Genomic DNA, 16,642 nt, shown 5'->3' on the forward strand with positions numbered 1-16,642 from the left:
AAGCTTCGAGAAAGTTCAAAGCTAAAGCTGCAATACTTTTGAATTTTTATCCTGAGTTCATACTACGTACGGACGGAAAGAGCCTATCACATCATGGAAGATACTTAATGATACGATGAGATGTGATACCTCAACTCAAACTCACAAGTCTTAAGGCTTATAACATTCTAGATTTTTGCTCTTGGACATTCATTCTTAAGTGCCTCCAGAATTGACCCGACGATATATTTTTGGAGCAGGTCCAGTCTTTGGAGGGGCTTCCCAACATTAAACAAGTTCAACATTAAATGTCTTATGACCATAAACCACAAAATATTATAGATTACTGCCCTTCATAATAATTTTATCAAAATAATGTGAGTTATTATTTACACAAAGTATGAGAGGAAGGATTATTCAAATATCATTTTTAATATTGGAAAGAGAAATACCACTTAACTAATAGCTAATTGATAGAATAAATGGTCTTGTTTTTTTCAATCACTGTTAATCATAAAGTCGTCGATTATTTATCTTTATGTTTGTTTTTTATAAACGACGTCATAAGTTGGAGCATCTGTACGTCAGTTACAGCATGGCTACTCTTATTCAATTCTCACACAAAGAGAAACTCTTATAGTTATACAAATACAATGTGGTCGGGGTCGTTGTTGAACAATAAATAAAATTAAAAACACAACAGCTGGCAACTAGCTAGAAACAGAACCAAAACAAGACGAAACGACATCCGTTTTGAGACCAAGAAAAAAAAAAGTCCAACTTCCAAAGTTTGAACTAACAAATGGGGAAGTTGTATCTTGTCTCCATTATATATGTAAGCCCATGCAGATTATAAACCACAAAAGACGAAACACAAATTTAGGTTGAAAAAACATGGAAAACACAAGGGAGGAGAATGCGGTGCCGAGAGTTGCTGTAGTGGTGTGCCTGTTGAAGGGGAAGACGGTGCTGTTAGGACGGCGTCGTTCCTCTCTTGGCGACTCTACCTTTTCCCTCCCTGGTGGCCACCTCGAGTTTGGTAATTATATACAAATACATGGATTTTTGTTTTATTATTTATCTTTACTAATTAATTAATTAACTGGATTAATTTTGTGTTTTGTGCGAGATCAGGTGAGAGTTTTGAGGAGTGTGCAGCGAGAGAAGTGAAGGAAGAAACTGGTTTGGACATTGACAAGGAGAAGATAGAGTTGCTGAGGGTTACAAACAACTTGTTCGTAGAGGAAGTGAAGGCATACCACTACGTGGGGATTTTCACGAGAGCAGTGCTGACAGATGGCGATCATCGGGAGCCCCAGAATGTGGAGCCCAACATGTGTGACGGTTGGGATTGGTATGAGTGGGACCGCCTCCCACAACCACTGTTTTGGCCTTTGCAGAATGCAGTGGAGGCCGGATTTAATCCTTTTCATGCATCACCATGAATCAAGCTACACTTCTCTTTAGTGAGAATGCTGTGCTATTAATTAATAAAAAGTCCGTGTTATTGTTGATATTCGTTCCTTTCTTGGATAGTTTTTGGTAAAATCCTTTCTCTGATAGTTGCTAATAATTAATTGGACAAACTACATTAAAAAAAATTCCTTAAATTATAGAATTATTTTCAAGTTAATATCAAATTTTAGAGACATTTACGAGCATATACTTAAATTTCTGGAAATCTTATAATTTTCCTCATACGTTAACCAAACCATTAGTTAACCTGTTAAATGCTAATATGACATTTGTATGACCTATTTTTAATTGACGTTGACTTCCATTTGGACAAATATATAATTAAAAATTCTCTATTTTTTAATAAAAAAATTAAAATCATATTAAAAATTAAAAATTATCTCTTCCAAGCCCCCTACCCAGCGAACCCAGCTTCTCCAACCATCCAAGCCACCCAAACTACCACCCAACTCCTCCACTCATATCCCCAAATAACTTACCTAGGCCACCTATCCCAACCATACAACCCATCTTGTTCCAGCGCAACCCCCATCACCTCTCCCTTATCTCTCCTCCCCAACACAGCCCAACCCTCAAATCCCCAACTCCTGCAACTTTAGGCTTCGAGAACTTGGTTGCGTTTTGAAAAGCAATTGGTATGGTATCCGATTGATAGAAAGCATATATTCGTGCCGCCTACTTGCTGAAAGCACAAATAGAATTGTCAATCTGTATCATCGCTTGAATGAAGACACCTGATCGGCCCGACTTTCCCAAATGCCCACCACTGGCCCTTCTCCTTTTCGGTTCGATTTTTTCAAGGGCGTGATTTTGATTCCTCCATATTAGTCCAAATGGTTGGATCATTAAATAAAATAAAATAAAATTTGGAGGTTGCTGCATTTGTTTCACAATCTAGAGTCTAGCCACTTGCTGATATGGGTATGAGGCTTGGTATAACTGGATCGAACCAGACGTAAAAGAGAGAGAGAGAGAGAGAGAGAGAGAGAGAGAGAGAGAGAGAGAGGGCGGAGAGGTTTCAGGGTAAGAGGGAAAGGGGATGGGGCTGCGTGGAGAAGAGGGGTGGTATAAAAATGGAGTAATATAAAAATAAATAAAAGTAAAAAGAGAACGACATTTACTTAAATGCTGAAAATGAAAACGATATTTTTGGAGCAGGTCCAGTCTTTGGAGGGGCTCAGGGGAAGAGGGAAAGGGGATGGGGCTATGTGGAGAAGAGGGGTGGTGCTTGGCTGAGAGAATTCGGGGCTCTCAGGAGGTGCGATGGGCAATCAAGAGGGGCGATTGGTCATCGTCGACCTCAAAAACCCAGGTGATTGGGTCGTCATCGACCTCGAAAACTAAGCGACGACGTCGCAAACCCATATGCCGAATCTACCATACATCTCCGACAATGCGCAGATCTCCTTCTCAGATTTATTGGCTAGGGCTCTAGTATTGGTTGGGGCTAGGAGGAGAGGACTGAGGGAGAATGAGGTGGTGGGTGGTGGCTTGGGGCCTTGGGTTGGCTAGCTAAGTCGTGCTAGGGGAGGGTTGGGAGGAGAATGATGGGCATATTTTTTTTCTTTTTTCTTTTTAAATTTTAGGGTAAATTACTTAAATGGTCCTCAAATTTGTACCCGATTTACATTTTGGTCCATAAACTAAATTATTCGTTCAAATGGTCTACCAACTCTTTATTAATCAACGCTTTGGTCATACTGTTACATTTTATGTTAAATTTAGTTATGTGAGCAGCACATGCTACATTTGTGGGGGTAAATGAGAATTTTACCTATGTATCACATTTTTATCCCCACTGTACCACCCCTTTATCACCACTGTATTACCTAGGTATCACCACTGTATCACTTATGTATAACCACTTTATCACTAATTTGGGGAACATAGGACGGTTATGGACAGTTTTACCATTACATTTGATTGCAACATTAACATAATGTAACAGTAGAATCAATGGAGCGAATAATATAGAGTTGATGGACCATTTGAACGAATAATTTAATTGAGGGACCAAAATGTAAATCGAGTATAAGTTTGAGGACCATTTGAGTAATTTACCCTAAATTTTAATGATTTTTATTTTTTTTATCTACATAGAAGTCCATGTCATTAAAAAATAGGTCATACAAATGCCACATCATCATTTAACAAATTAACTAACGGTTTGGCTAACGGAGAGGGTAAATTGTATAGTTTTCGGGAGTTTGAGTATGTACTCGTAAATGGCTCTAGAATTGGGTATGAACTTGAAAATGACCTTATAGTTTAGGTGGTTTTGTGTAGTTTGTCCTAAATAATTACGTGCACTTTAATTAAGTAACTAAAAGGGTTATTTACTCGAATGATCCTCAAATTTATACATGAGTTGCATTTTTGTCCCTCAACTAAATTATTCGTTCAAATGGTCTACCAGCTCTTTATTATTCGACGAACTAGTCCACCGTTACTTTTTTTGTGAGTTTTAGTCATGTGAACTACACGTGAGAAGAACAGGAAGGGTAAATGCGACTTTTTCATAGTGTAGTTTTCATTTCCCTTTTTCTTCTTTTTCTTCCCTCCCTACACCCAGTGGCGGACCCATAGAGTTGCAACTCCCCTCGCCGAAAAATTCCTTAGAGTGTAAGACGCAAAAAGGCACAACTAGCTAGTGGATGGAAATAGCAGCACTCATAATTTCTCATATCCACTTAATAGCATATTTAATATTTATTAATAGGCCATTATATATATATATATATTCTTTTTAAAAATAATTCAGGTTCAAAAGGTTAAATATTAAGGATATTTGATTGTATAAATACTTTTTTTTGGAGCATTTAGTCTTTTAAATGTTGTCCCTCCTCTGAAAAATTCTTGGATCCACCACTGCCTGCATAACCAAATGATAGTAGTGCTGAAAGACAACCAGTCAATGCGGGAGATATGACAGTAACCAGTGACGGACCTACAGAGGCGCAAGGAGGTGCCGCTACACCTCTTCTCGCCGAAAAAAGCTTTGGAATCGCCGGAAGTTGCCCCTTTGGTCGGTCTTGAAGTTGCCCACCAAGTGTTTGATTAAATGACTGAGCAACCTGCTCTTTTCTAGTTCTTTGCTGCGCTGCTGCGCATCTGTTTTATTTTTTATTTTTCAAAATCTTGGCCAAAACGTGGTCATTTTGGGCTAGGGAAAAAAATAGGAAGAAGAAGAACAAGGGTTGTGGTTTTCTGTGGGGCCGTGGGTGGGCATGTTTTCCTTGTGGCCCACTGGGCCTGTTCAATTCGTCAACTTGGTCAATTTCATGTCAGTCTGCCACCGTATGCCATCGGCAGTCCCCACAAACCACAATTCATTAATTTGTTCCCTCTCTCTATCCATCTATATTTGTTAATTACTTGAAATTTAAAATTTCAATTGGCTCCCATATGAATTAACCGAGAGATGTTTGGAGTGGTGGAGTGCATCCATATGAACTCAAGAAGATTATGCAGAAATTGGACCCCATGGAGAATTGACATGGGAAATTGAATGTTAATTTTTCCAGTACATATATAATTGAATATTAATTTTGAATGAAGAAGAATATAAATTATGGTCATGACGAAGGAAAATCTTGTTTAGCTTTATTTGAGTTAACTATACTTTTTAAAACATGGCTACATATAATGGCCAAAATATTGCACCTCATCTAAAAAATTCCTGGGTCCGCCATTGACAGCGGCACCGGCTTCGTTCAGACATGACTTCTCCAACTTTGATGGCCAAGGTGGCCACATGGGTTAAGCTTTCTACGATAAGTTACAATGGTGAAGCCGAGGATTGAGGGGAGAAGGCACATTTGAACGAATAATTTTGTAGAGAGACTAGCATACAACTCGTGTATTAGTTTGAGGATTATTTGTGTAAATAACCCCAGATGTACTTGAATTGAAGGAGATGTGTGGTTTACAGAGCTAGGATTTGAAGGACTTTATTTGGGTCCCTTGTTGGAGAATACCACACAAGTTAAGCTGGAAAAAGTACATGCTGCAATTGTGAATAATTACTGTATGAGTTCCAACTTACAAGTTAAGTTGGAAAAAGTATATGATGCAAGACCTTGCCTGGATGTCCAATATCTTTTACATCGCTTCGCATTTAGATTCTTCTACTTCTCACAATCTCAACCACAAAAGCAGTTTTATATCTTTCAGACTCAGAGATTTGAATTTGCCAAAATCCACTTTTCATATCAAACTTAGAAAAGATGACTGATTTTTCTAATCTGTTGATTAAATCTCTTTTGTTAGGAATTGGGTATCTAATCCATTCTAAGACAGTATTAAGCGGTTTGTAATTAATGACTAGTCTTGGGACACCACGTTCTAGTTCAGCATTTTTTTGGACATAGAAAGCAGGACAAGACCATGGTGACTTACTCTTACGAATTATTCCTTTTTTAAGTAAATCAGTAATCTCAATTTTGCAAAATTTCATTAACTCTTGGCTCATTTGTATGGGTCTTGCTTTAGTAGGAATATTTTTCTCACTAAAGGTTTTGACATAGGGAAGGCTAACAATATGTTGTTTCCTATGTCAGAACGCGTTGGGTAACTCAGAATAGACTTCTTGTTTTAGTTTTTCTTTAAATTGTTGTATTTGTGATTGTAAAGATTTCTGACTTAGTTGTTGCTCAATTCTTTTAGCTTTAACTTACTTCCTGGAGAAATCTTAATTGTTTATCTTTGTTCTGGATGACCTGGACTATTTTGGTGACTGCATTTTTTTGTAATTCTTTTAAACTATGTAACTCAGGTTTACTCAAGAATTCGAACTTAATCTTTTCTCCTAAACAGGTAGAAATGACACCATCGTGTTCAACCTGGAAAGGGTACAGAAGGGCAATGAACGGTGGACCTAGTATAACTTCATCAGTAATGTTTTTGACTAAAACGAAAGAAGTTTTAAAGCAGATTTTATTTTGACAGACATGGGCTTTAGGGATTTCATAATTCAATTGGAGGGACTTTCCTGAAGCAGTGCTTAATGATTCTCTTGACCTTTTGTAATACTTAGTTGAGATTAGGCCTTCTTGGATACAATTAAGATCGACTCCGGAATCAAAAAGGGCAACTATGTTTAACTCAAAATTTTGAACAAATATAGGGACTCGAGCATACCATTTTCTAAAATTTACATGTTTAATTAAATTAACGACTTGTTCTTGAATACAGTTTTCTTCATCTGAATTAGTGGGACTTTCTGTTTTAGACTTAGAAATTTTCTTTTCTAATAGGGTAATCAGGTCTTGTTTTATCTCATAATTTTCAGTTTGTAATTTTTGACTTATTTGTCTTAACTCAATGATTTCTTTTTTGACTGATTTTATTTCTAATTGTAAATCCTGTAAGGTGACTTCTTTCCTTTTCTTAAATTTTTCTAAAGTAGTATTCAGATTTATCTTTTGGGTAGACTGTTTTGGTTCTTCCTGACTGATGACTTTTCTTAATTTCTTTAAATATTCGGATTTTAAATCTGGATTTTCAACCTTGCTTATTAAGTCAACTAATAGTTCTTCTTGTTCTTCTTGTTTGGTGAGGACACTGATTGACTTAGCTTTACAACAATTATCTTGGCAACCAAATTGGATTCAGGGGGAACTAGGTTGTGACTCAGAAGAATATATTTCAGAAGACTCAGTATGATTGACCACAGTTTCGTTTTCACTGGATTCAGAATTTCTTAACTCAAGGACTTGGATTAATTTGTTTCTATCTTCATCTGTGATTTTTAATTGTTTGATTGTTTCTTTAACTTGACAATTATTAGCATAATGACCATACTTTTGACATTTATAACATTTTACTTTCCTTTTGTCGGTCTTTTTCTTAAAGCTGCTATTCTTGTTTTTGTTGTAATTCTTTTTCCAATTTTTCTTATGGGAGAATCTCCTTTTGCTATAAAATTCTTTATCCTCATTATTATGTTGGAAGGACTGTTTTCTACGTGAATAATGACGCTTTTTGCTAAACTGCCGGTTGTGATGACTAGACCTATTTTTTCTGGATGGTGGAACAAACATTAAACCATATTGTTTGCAGAATTACCTAACTCGTATTTGGCAGAATTTCTTTCAGATTGGATTTGTTTACCAATTTTCATATCGACACACATTCTCATTCCGACTTGATTAATTGTGCTACCTATATTTCCATAAGTTAAACTATCCCAATCAATATGACCTTGTTCATTACTAAGGGTTGAGCCATACAAATGAGCCAAGAGTTAATGAAATTTTGCAAAATTGAGATTACTGATTTACTTAAAAAAGGAATAATTCGTAAGAGTAAGTCACCATGGTCTTGTCCTGCTTTCTATGTCCAAAAAAATGCTGAACTAGAACATGGTGTCCCAAGACTAGTCATTAATTACAAACCGCTTAATACTGTCTTAGAATGGATTAGATACCCAATTCCTAACAAAAGAGATTTAATCAACAGATTAGAAAAATCAGTCATCTTTTCTAAGTTTGATATGAAAAGTGGATTTTGGCAAATTCAAATCTCTGAGTCTGATAGATATAAAACTGCTTTTGTTACTCCTTTTGGTCATTATGAATGGAATGTTATGCCTTTCGGTCTTAAGAATGCTCCTAGTGAATTCTAGAATATAATGAATGAGATCTTTAATCCTTTCAGCCATTTTTCCATAGTTTATATTGATGATGTACTTATATTCTCTGAGTCCATAGAACAACACTAGAAACACCTGTATAAGTTTTTACAGATAGTTAAACAAAATGGTTTAGTTGTTTCTGCTAAGAAAATTAAGTTATTCCAAACTAATGTGAGATTTCTTGGGTTTAATATCTGCCAGTCACAGATTAGTCCCATAGATCGAGTCATCCAGTTTGCTGATAAGTTTCCTGACCAAATCCTAGACAAGAGTCAACTCCAGAGATTTCTAGGATCTCTAAATTATGTTTCTGATTTTTATCAAAATCTGAGAAAGCAATGTAAGCCTTTATTTGATCGTCTCCAAAATAATCATCCTCCATGGTCATCTGCTCATACTGAAATTGTCAAACAAATCAAAACTCATATCAAGACTCTTCCTTGTCTTGGTATTCCTTGTACTAATTCATTTAAAATTGTTGAAACTGATGCTTCTAATGTAGGTTATGGAGGTATCCTCAAACAGAAAGTCAATTCTGGTCAATCTAAGCAAATCATTCGATTCCATTCTGGCGCTTGGTCCCAGTCACAAAATAATTATAGTACTATTAAGAAAGAAATATTATCTATTGTATTATGCATTAATAAATTTCAATCTGATTTATTATAAATCAAAAATTTTAAGTCCGTGTTGATTGTAAGTCTGCCAAGCATATATTAGAAAAAGATGTTCAAAATATTGCATCCAAACAAATATTTGCACGTTGGCAAGCTATTTTGAGTATTTTTTATTTTGATATTGAATATATGAGAGGATGTGAGAATTCTATTCCTGATTTCCTTACCAGAGAATTTCTGCAGGGAAAACAATGGCAGAACGAAGAAAAGAAAGAGAAAAAGATGATAAGCAAAAGAGTCAAATCGGTCAATCAAGTCAACTCAGTCAACCCCAGTCACTCCGAGTCCTCCCACCATCAATGAGTCAAGCCAAACATGAGCCTCCTTCCCAGATCGTCCCCTTCCCGGGATGCTCTCCTATCCAAATAAGTAACAGATTTGCCAACCTATGAGCCACAGTCGACCAGGTTCGCCATAGTTTCCAGTCTGCTCTAATTCCAGTCATGATCCTTTCCAGGATATTGCCGTCACTAATCCCCCAGTTGCTTCTTACCATAAGACATCTCCATACATGATCAAGAGTCATAATCACCTGTTTGTAATTGAGTCCAAATATAATTCAATTGCTAATCCCATCACCATTGCTAAATCTTATTTTCCACCCAATAGTCATTTCATTCCCCCAGCACCATATAAGAATCTAAAATATTACATAGATATCCTCCATGAGACCCATTCTATCACCATTAAGCCAATTAAAGACAGAGAAAATCCTCATATCATCATCTATCATTCACTTTACATTCACCAAATTATCAATGAAAATGAATGGAGTAGTCATCCTTATGATCTCAAAGTTCTCCAAACAGAACTTCAATATAGTTATTATGATTATATGGAAGTATGGTATTCTATCTTGCTTCACCAAACAGTTGATTTCAGTCACTCCTGGTTCTTAAATTTTGATGGCAAATTCAAGAGTCCTTTTCCTTACTGGTTCAATCACTGGTGGGAAAAATATGGTCCAATTATTGATTTATTTCCTCCTCCTATGCAAGAAATAGTCAATTATTTTACTAATAAAAATAAGTTCAAAGAATCTGAGTTGTTCTTTCCCAACCTTCTCCATTTTGTTGCCAAATATAAAGTCCATTGGATCCTCAAATGGTCCTATCAAGTTGATTGGGAAACCAGAGTCCTATCTCGCCAGTTTTCAATCAAATGGTGGGATAAATTTAAACTTGAACGTATTGCAGATTATGTTTATGTTGATTTTCCTCCAGTCAGGAATCCGCACCCTGAGAAAAAGAGCTCTCTTGCCATATCACACTCTTCTCTCCCAATCGAGGGAAGATCTAAGTCTGAACTACAAGACCTTGCTCGACAATTAATGCTTCAAGCCTCCCAGATGAATGATGATGCAGACAGCGATGCCTCTCCTGCGTCCCAAACATCTACTAGTCAGCCAAACCAGTCAGTCAACAGGCTCCAGGCCCAAAGATGCAGTGGAGTAATTATCCAGATGAGCAAGACCCCTATGATTTTGGTCCTTTCAACCTAGGGGATGATTAAAGTTAAAAGTAAAAGTTGCCGCTCATCATGAGCCCTGAGACAAAGCATCCGAACCCGTGCATTCAACAGTCTGAAAGCCCGTGTTCCTTTTGAGATTCCCCCGACAAAGTAAAAGTTGCAGCACTCAGTAAAAGCAAAAGCTTTCGCGTGCTTCTACAGTTACTTTTCTTAAGCATCCAAAGTTGCCAGCTCATCAAAAGATATCTGAGTCCTTTATTTGCTTATTTAAGAAGGCTTCGGCCTCTGTTTTGTTCAGAATGTAATTTTGGTACACTATAATTTTCTCAGTTTCAAAAGTTCTATCAGTACTAATGCTCTGAAGAACTAAGGTGTGCTGAAACTAGGATCTTTGTAAGTGTTTTGCATTCTCCAAGTTATCAATATATTTGAGATATTTTGGGAATTGATTATTTTGACTAATCTATTTTCATTGCTAATCTATTTTCATTGCATCTATTTTCATAATCTCTGAGTTCTTCTTTTCTATATAAATATATGAGGATTCGTTTTTAGGTTGAGATCCGTGAGGTTGTGCTTTGTGATTTCCCTGCACTGGTATGAATGTCTGAGTCCCGGATTTGGGAAGTGTTGTTTGGCCACATACGTCTTGGATAGGGTATGGTTGCACGGAAATATTTGATAAAAGAAAGGAAATCATAAAGTGTTCAGGGGTTGCCTTGTTGAATTTGATATAATAAGGAGTCTAAAGTCATTCGTTGCTTATATTTAAAAGGAAAAAGATTGTATATTACCGGAGTTGTAATTGTTGTTGAAGAACTACGTGCAGCCGCGAACTAAAGTTATTTTGCTCTTCGGATAAATTTGGTTTCGACTTTGTCGACGGTCATTACACTCGTTGAAAAACGAGGCTTGATTTAATGATTATTCTTTTTCCCGTCGGACTAAGTGAGTTGTTAAAGTGTGGTTGTGGCCAAGACAGATTTGTAACCCGTCTTGGATAGTGTACGATTTGGGGTCGAGTGCTAAAACTACTTGTGTTTATGTTGGGTTGTTAAACATCGTATGACGGAAACCGAGAAGTTATTCTATATTAGTATGGTGGGCATGCATAACTTAATTCGAGTTCTTTATTTGCTTTATTAAATCTCATTATTTGGACTTAAGAGCTTCGTTGGTGGTTCGGTTTTAAATTGTTAAAGGCCAGAGGCCTAGTTTGTAAACTGTTTGAAGATTAACTTGTGCATGCTGCCAGTTGTGGATATTAATTGTATTTTTAACAAGTTGAATAATTTTGGGAAAAATCCAAAACTTCTTTTAACAAGTTGAATATATATCACATACAAGACATGAAGCATGTCGAACATAGTCAATATTTTCTCTTGTGTTCTTATGGACATGAAGCATGTCTGACAAACTTATATCAGACAAAAATAAAGGGGTAAAGTGTATGAGAGAACTCCCTAATTTTACTTGGTTGATGTGCATGAATCGATTTACTCATGATCATTCTAGCTTTTGCCATAGATGTGATGGTTATTGCATCTGGACTGGAATTTTTTTTTCACTGTATAAATTAATTATTAAATAATTGAAATTATGAGAAACCCTTAATTATCAAAGCTTTGGCAGTTTCGTATTGCCTTTTTTTTTTCTTTATTCTTTTTAATTGTTCTCTTTGTTTGATAAGACTTGAAAGTATAGTCAAAGGATGCACAAACAAACCATTGCAACAACATGGATTTTGAAGAAAAGCTCATAAGAAGAGAGAAGAAAGAGAAGAAGCAAGAAGAAGTATATTAGAGAGAGTATGAGAGAGAGGGAGAGATGAATACAAGGAAAAGAGAAGATAGCAAAGAAGAACCCTAAGGAGAAGACGATGGAAAGAGTGTACAAAGCGTGTTTTCTTTTTCCTTAGCTTTATAATTAAGCGTGTATTATCTAAACCGGAGTGTGTGTATCCTATTAGTTAGTCAAGTAATGATAATATTAAAAGTCCAACCCAATTTAAACATAGTCATGTAATTAAATAATGCAAGTTGACACCAAACAACTAACATGAATTATTTACTCTTATCCAAAATCTATTACAGATACAGTGCACCAAACATGCCGAGAAACTTTAGTTTAGACTTGTATTAAAATATATATATATATATATCAAAGAATCGATATCTTCAACAAAAAAAAAAAAAGGAGTAGGCAAAGCAGGATTCTGAATTAGAGTAGGCTGGGCGTGGTAGGTGGGCTGCGGATAGGAGTTGCAGTGGGCTAGAATTTGTGGGATGCGGAATTTAATAAAGATTTTTCTTTTTACTTTTTTGATAATCATTGGCATCTTCATTCAGGTAATAAATAACAAATTTTGTAGACATAGCATTTTCATTGTGAAAAGTTGTGAAAACGCATATGCATGCAACACATGGAATTAATTAACTCATGCTCTTTCTCTTCATGCACGAAAAGGATTAAATCCTGCCAACACCGCATTGTGCAGAGGACGAAAGAGTGGTTTGGGGAGGTTGTCCCACTCATACCAATCCCAACCATCACACAGTTTTGGCTCCACATTTTGGGGCTCTCCATCTCCATCTTCCATCACCGCTCTCATGCAAACGGACGCGTACTGGCATGGCTTGCCTCCCTCTAGGAGCAGCTCGTTTGTTCTGGCTGTCAGAAACTCCATCCTCTTCTTGTCAATGTCTAAACCAGTTTCTTCCTTCAATTCTCTTGTTGCACACTCCTCGAAGCTCTCACCTACATAAGCACAAAACTAATATAATTTAGGGTCCGTTTGATGTGACCATTTCAATTTTCAGTTTTCACCTATGCAAACACCAATTAGTTAATGACTTATGATTAGGAAGACGAAAATTAACCCCCCTGTATTTGTGTATATAATTACGTACCGAGCTCGAGGTGGCCACCAGGGAGGGAAAAGGTGGAGTAGCCAAGAGAGCAACGGCGTCGTCCCAACAACACCTTTTTTCCTTTCAACAGGCACACCCCTACCACCACTGTCGGTTCCGCTGCAGCCTCCGTTTGGTTTCCCATGCTCAATTAATTTCCTTTGAGTTTTTTGCTTTATTTCCTTCGTGTTTTTTGTGTACTGAATGTAGCTTGACTGCCTCACCTTTTATAGATAGTCTTGGACTGCGTAGTCATTCCCGATCCTTGGAATTTTCTGGTCAAAACTTTGTTCATCGATGCCGTTTTTATGCCACCTCATGATTGATTTTTGCACTGCTGTCGTATAATTATTTCATATTTTTTGTCCCTATCAGTTGTATTTGTATTTTAACATGTTTTTGGCGTGTGAAGTGGATATCAATGCTGATAAAATGATCTAATTGCATATGATTAATGAGTTACGTTGGTTATATTTTTATTAAACATATGGATATAGTATAAACAAATTGTATATGTGAAATGGGAACCCGCCAAAGGGGGAGATTTCTATTAGATGTTGACAATGATAGTTACCTTAAAAAACCACTAATTTGTTTAAATGCATAACATTATTCTATGCCTTTTGAGTACTAATCCAGGCATCTCATCATATCATTAGAGTCTAATTCTTGGAGTTTAGTTGTGAGAAAGGGAATTAAAATAAGATTAGCATGGATATAAATGAAGAAAAAAACAAATGTATACTTATATTATATAATGTATAATTATTATAAGTGCTTATACTTATATGCATAACTTTGAATAATGGAAAAGAAAAAAAAAGGTTACATTATTCTTTGAAAGTTATTTTTGGGGAGTGATTCTCTCAAGATGATTTCATTTTTTTGTTGGCTCATGTCATTTTGAAAAGTTTTGCTCATATCCAATGTATTGTTATTGACATTGCTTCCTTTACAGTTTTCTTCCGTAATACTCTTTTATTCATTTGATCTATTAAACTTCTAAATCTTTGAGCGCTAAAAGTGAGAAAAGTCAAAGATTTGAACATATGAAAGAAGAGTCACAACAAACAATACAAAATATTTAATGTTCGAAGATTTGTGAAGCGACCGAATTCCGTAAGACCTAGAATAAAAGAGTTCATGAAGATACGTGAGATTAATAGTTGACGATTTGCGGGACCAATGGCATTATGATTTGCATCGCTGCACACTGCAGTCACATGAATGGAGGAAGAACTAGTCAAAGCTAATATTATAGCATATATTGCCTTTTTGGGTACGTAAACCACGAGAGATCCAAACAAGGAAAGTGCATGCACTTTCCATAATTGAGGAGCAAGTCAAGCCTATATATCCAATCCAACTCCAATAATTTTTCTTCAATCAAACTGCATGCTTTCCTTAATTGGTAGTGAAACGTTAAAGGTTTATTTCATTCATTTTTTATTCATACATACATGCTATGTATATTTTTTTCATGCATGAAAAGGATTAAATCCGGCCAGAATCGCATTCTCCAGAGGCCAAAAGAGTGGTTTGGGGAGAGCGTCCCATTCGTACCAATCCCATCCGTCACAGAAGTTTGGCTCCACATTTTGGGGCACTTGATCATCATCTGCCAAAACTGCCCTCATGAAAATCCCCACGTACTGGTATGGCTTGGCCTCGTCTAGGAACACGTTGTTTCTCACCGTCATCATCTCTATATTCTTAATCTCCAAACCAGATTCCTCCTTCACTTCTCTTGCTGCACACTCCTCAAAGCTCTCACCTAAACCAACACAACAACACAAAATTAATTCACTAGGAATTTGAACAAAAAGGAAAAAGAAAAGAGAAGCAAAATCCCATGCCATGGCCATGAAATTTTCTATATATAATTAAGTACCGAATTCGAGGTGGCCACCGGGGAGGGAAAAGGTGGAGTCGCCAAGGGAGGAACGGCGCCGTCCCAACAGCACCGTTTTCCCTTTGATCAGGCACACCACTACCGCCACTCTCGGAACCGGTGCCGCCTCCGTTTCCGTTTGGTTTCCCATGCTTTAATTGGAGTTTCTTGTATTGTACGGGAGATATATGTACGTAGGCTTACTGCCCTCCGCCTTATATAGAAAATATTGGGTCTGCTTATACTCGCACTAGCCCTGATCCATAAATGGTGACACGAGAGAGAGCGCGCGCATCCTTTGACTTTTTTGTTTGGTCAAAAGCACTGTTCCCTGTTGATTCTATGTCTCTCTGACTCGCTGTTGCGGTCCATATGTTTGTCTTGTTTATCTGTCTCAACGACAACGTGTGTATTGAATAGTTCCCATGTTGTGACGCACAGCCTTGTTGTAATTGACGTAGGTTGGGTTGCACATTGATCTAACTAGATAATTAATTATTAATGTCCACAACGTAACTTGTAATAAGTTAATAACGTAATGCTTTCTCAGTTTCAAAAGTTTTATCAGTACTAATGCTCTGAAGAACAAAGGTGTGCTGAAACTAGGATTTTTGTAAGTGTTTTGCATTCTTCAAGTTATCAATATATTTGAGATATTTTGGGAATTGATTATTTTGACTAATCTATTTTCATTGCATCTATTTTCATAATCTCTGAGTTCTTCTTTTACTCACTGGTTCTAGACCCCTTCTGGTATCAGAGCCGTAAACGTTGAAGAGTTAGTCTAAGTCTGCAACTCATCCAACCCAAGTGGCTGGTTTAGGTTTTCTGAGTTGTAAGTTTTCAGTTTCTTCTTTTCTTCTTCTGGTCTTTCAGATCACCTGTCCCTCTCTCTCTTGGTGTCCGAATCGTAAGACCTGTTCCAAACAGTAAGTCCCAGGGATGCCTGAGCGGTAGTGGCATTAGTAGGAGGGCGAGAGAATTTTAGGTGTCCTATTACCCATGGAGTCTGTATTAGAAGTTTCTGTTCACTTTCTTCTTTAGGAATCCAAATCAAAACCTTGAGTAAAAATGAGTCGTTTTCTTAGAACCAACTCTTACAGTTCTAACAGCTCTAGAGCCAATAGTAGTCTCCCATAGATAGTAAATGAAGAACAAATTGAATATGAGAATAATAGTAATTTGGATTATAAAGATTGGAATATACCTAGAGTCCCTAGTTAGGACATCTATAAGAAAAAATGGTCATTATCTAGTTTCAGCACACCTCCCACCATCATCATGTACCAATGAAAAACAATCTAATCCGGGGATCGTTTGACTAGACCACATGGAGGAGTCCTCAACAACTATGTGACTAGGGAACAAGCCGTCCAACTGAGGGACTAATTCTCAGCCAGCACGTACAGCCGAGACCTTTAAGACTCGTACGCCTGTGACAAGTCCTACGCGAGCAGACTACCCAATCAAAGGTCCGGGTTCCAACATACCCACGTATCCATATCCATGTATCCAAGTATCAGTATCCAATGGAAGGTACATATGATTATGCACATCATGTACTGGAGGAAAACAATTCAACCGGGGGATTGTTTGACTAGTCCAC

The 16,642-nt window shown here is 36.9% G+C and overlaps 3 protein-coding genes across 3 annotated transcripts; 1 reads left to right on the forward strand and 2 right to left on the reverse strand.

The window, feature by feature from the left end:
- The first annotated feature begins 873 nt into the window (after nt 1-873).
- LOC117617377 (geranyl diphosphate phosphohydrolase-like) lies at nt 874-1,424 on the forward strand. Its single transcript, XM_034346721.1, has 2 exons — nt 874-1,018; nt 1,114-1,424. The coding sequence occupies exons 1-2, from the start codon at nt 874-876 to the stop codon at nt 1,422-1,424; spliced, it is 456 nt and encodes a 151-aa protein (XP_034202612.1).
- An 11,264-nt stretch (nt 1,425-12,688) lies between these two features.
- Nucleotides 12,689-13,290, reverse strand: LOC117617387 (geranyl diphosphate phosphohydrolase-like). The gene is made up of 2 exons (XM_034346735.1): nt 13,146-13,290; nt 12,689-12,993 (listed from the first exon to the last, which is right to left on the reverse strand). The coding sequence occupies exons 1-2, from the start codon at nt 13,288-13,290 to the stop codon at nt 12,689-12,691; spliced, it is 450 nt and encodes a 149-aa protein (XP_034202626.1).
- Nucleotides 13,291-14,491: 1,201 nt separating this feature from the next.
- Nucleotides 14,492-15,209, reverse strand: LOC117615591 (geranyl diphosphate phosphohydrolase-like). Its single transcript, XM_034344694.1, has 2 exons — nt 15,037-15,209; nt 14,492-14,919 (listed from the first exon to the last, which is right to left on the reverse strand). The coding sequence occupies exons 1-2, from the start codon at nt 15,185-15,187 to the stop codon at nt 14,624-14,626; spliced, it is 447 nt and encodes a 148-aa protein (XP_034200585.1). The 5' UTR covers nt 15,188-15,209; the 3' UTR covers nt 14,492-14,623.
- Between the last annotated feature and the right edge of the window lie 1,433 nt (nt 15,210-16,642).

The sequence above is a fragment of the Prunus dulcis genome, chromosome 1 (genome assembly GCF_902201215.1).
Source record: "Prunus dulcis chromosome 1, ALMONDv2, whole genome shotgun sequence".
Classification (NCBI taxonomy): domain Eukaryota; kingdom Viridiplantae; phylum Streptophyta; class Magnoliopsida; order Rosales; family Rosaceae; genus Prunus; species Prunus dulcis.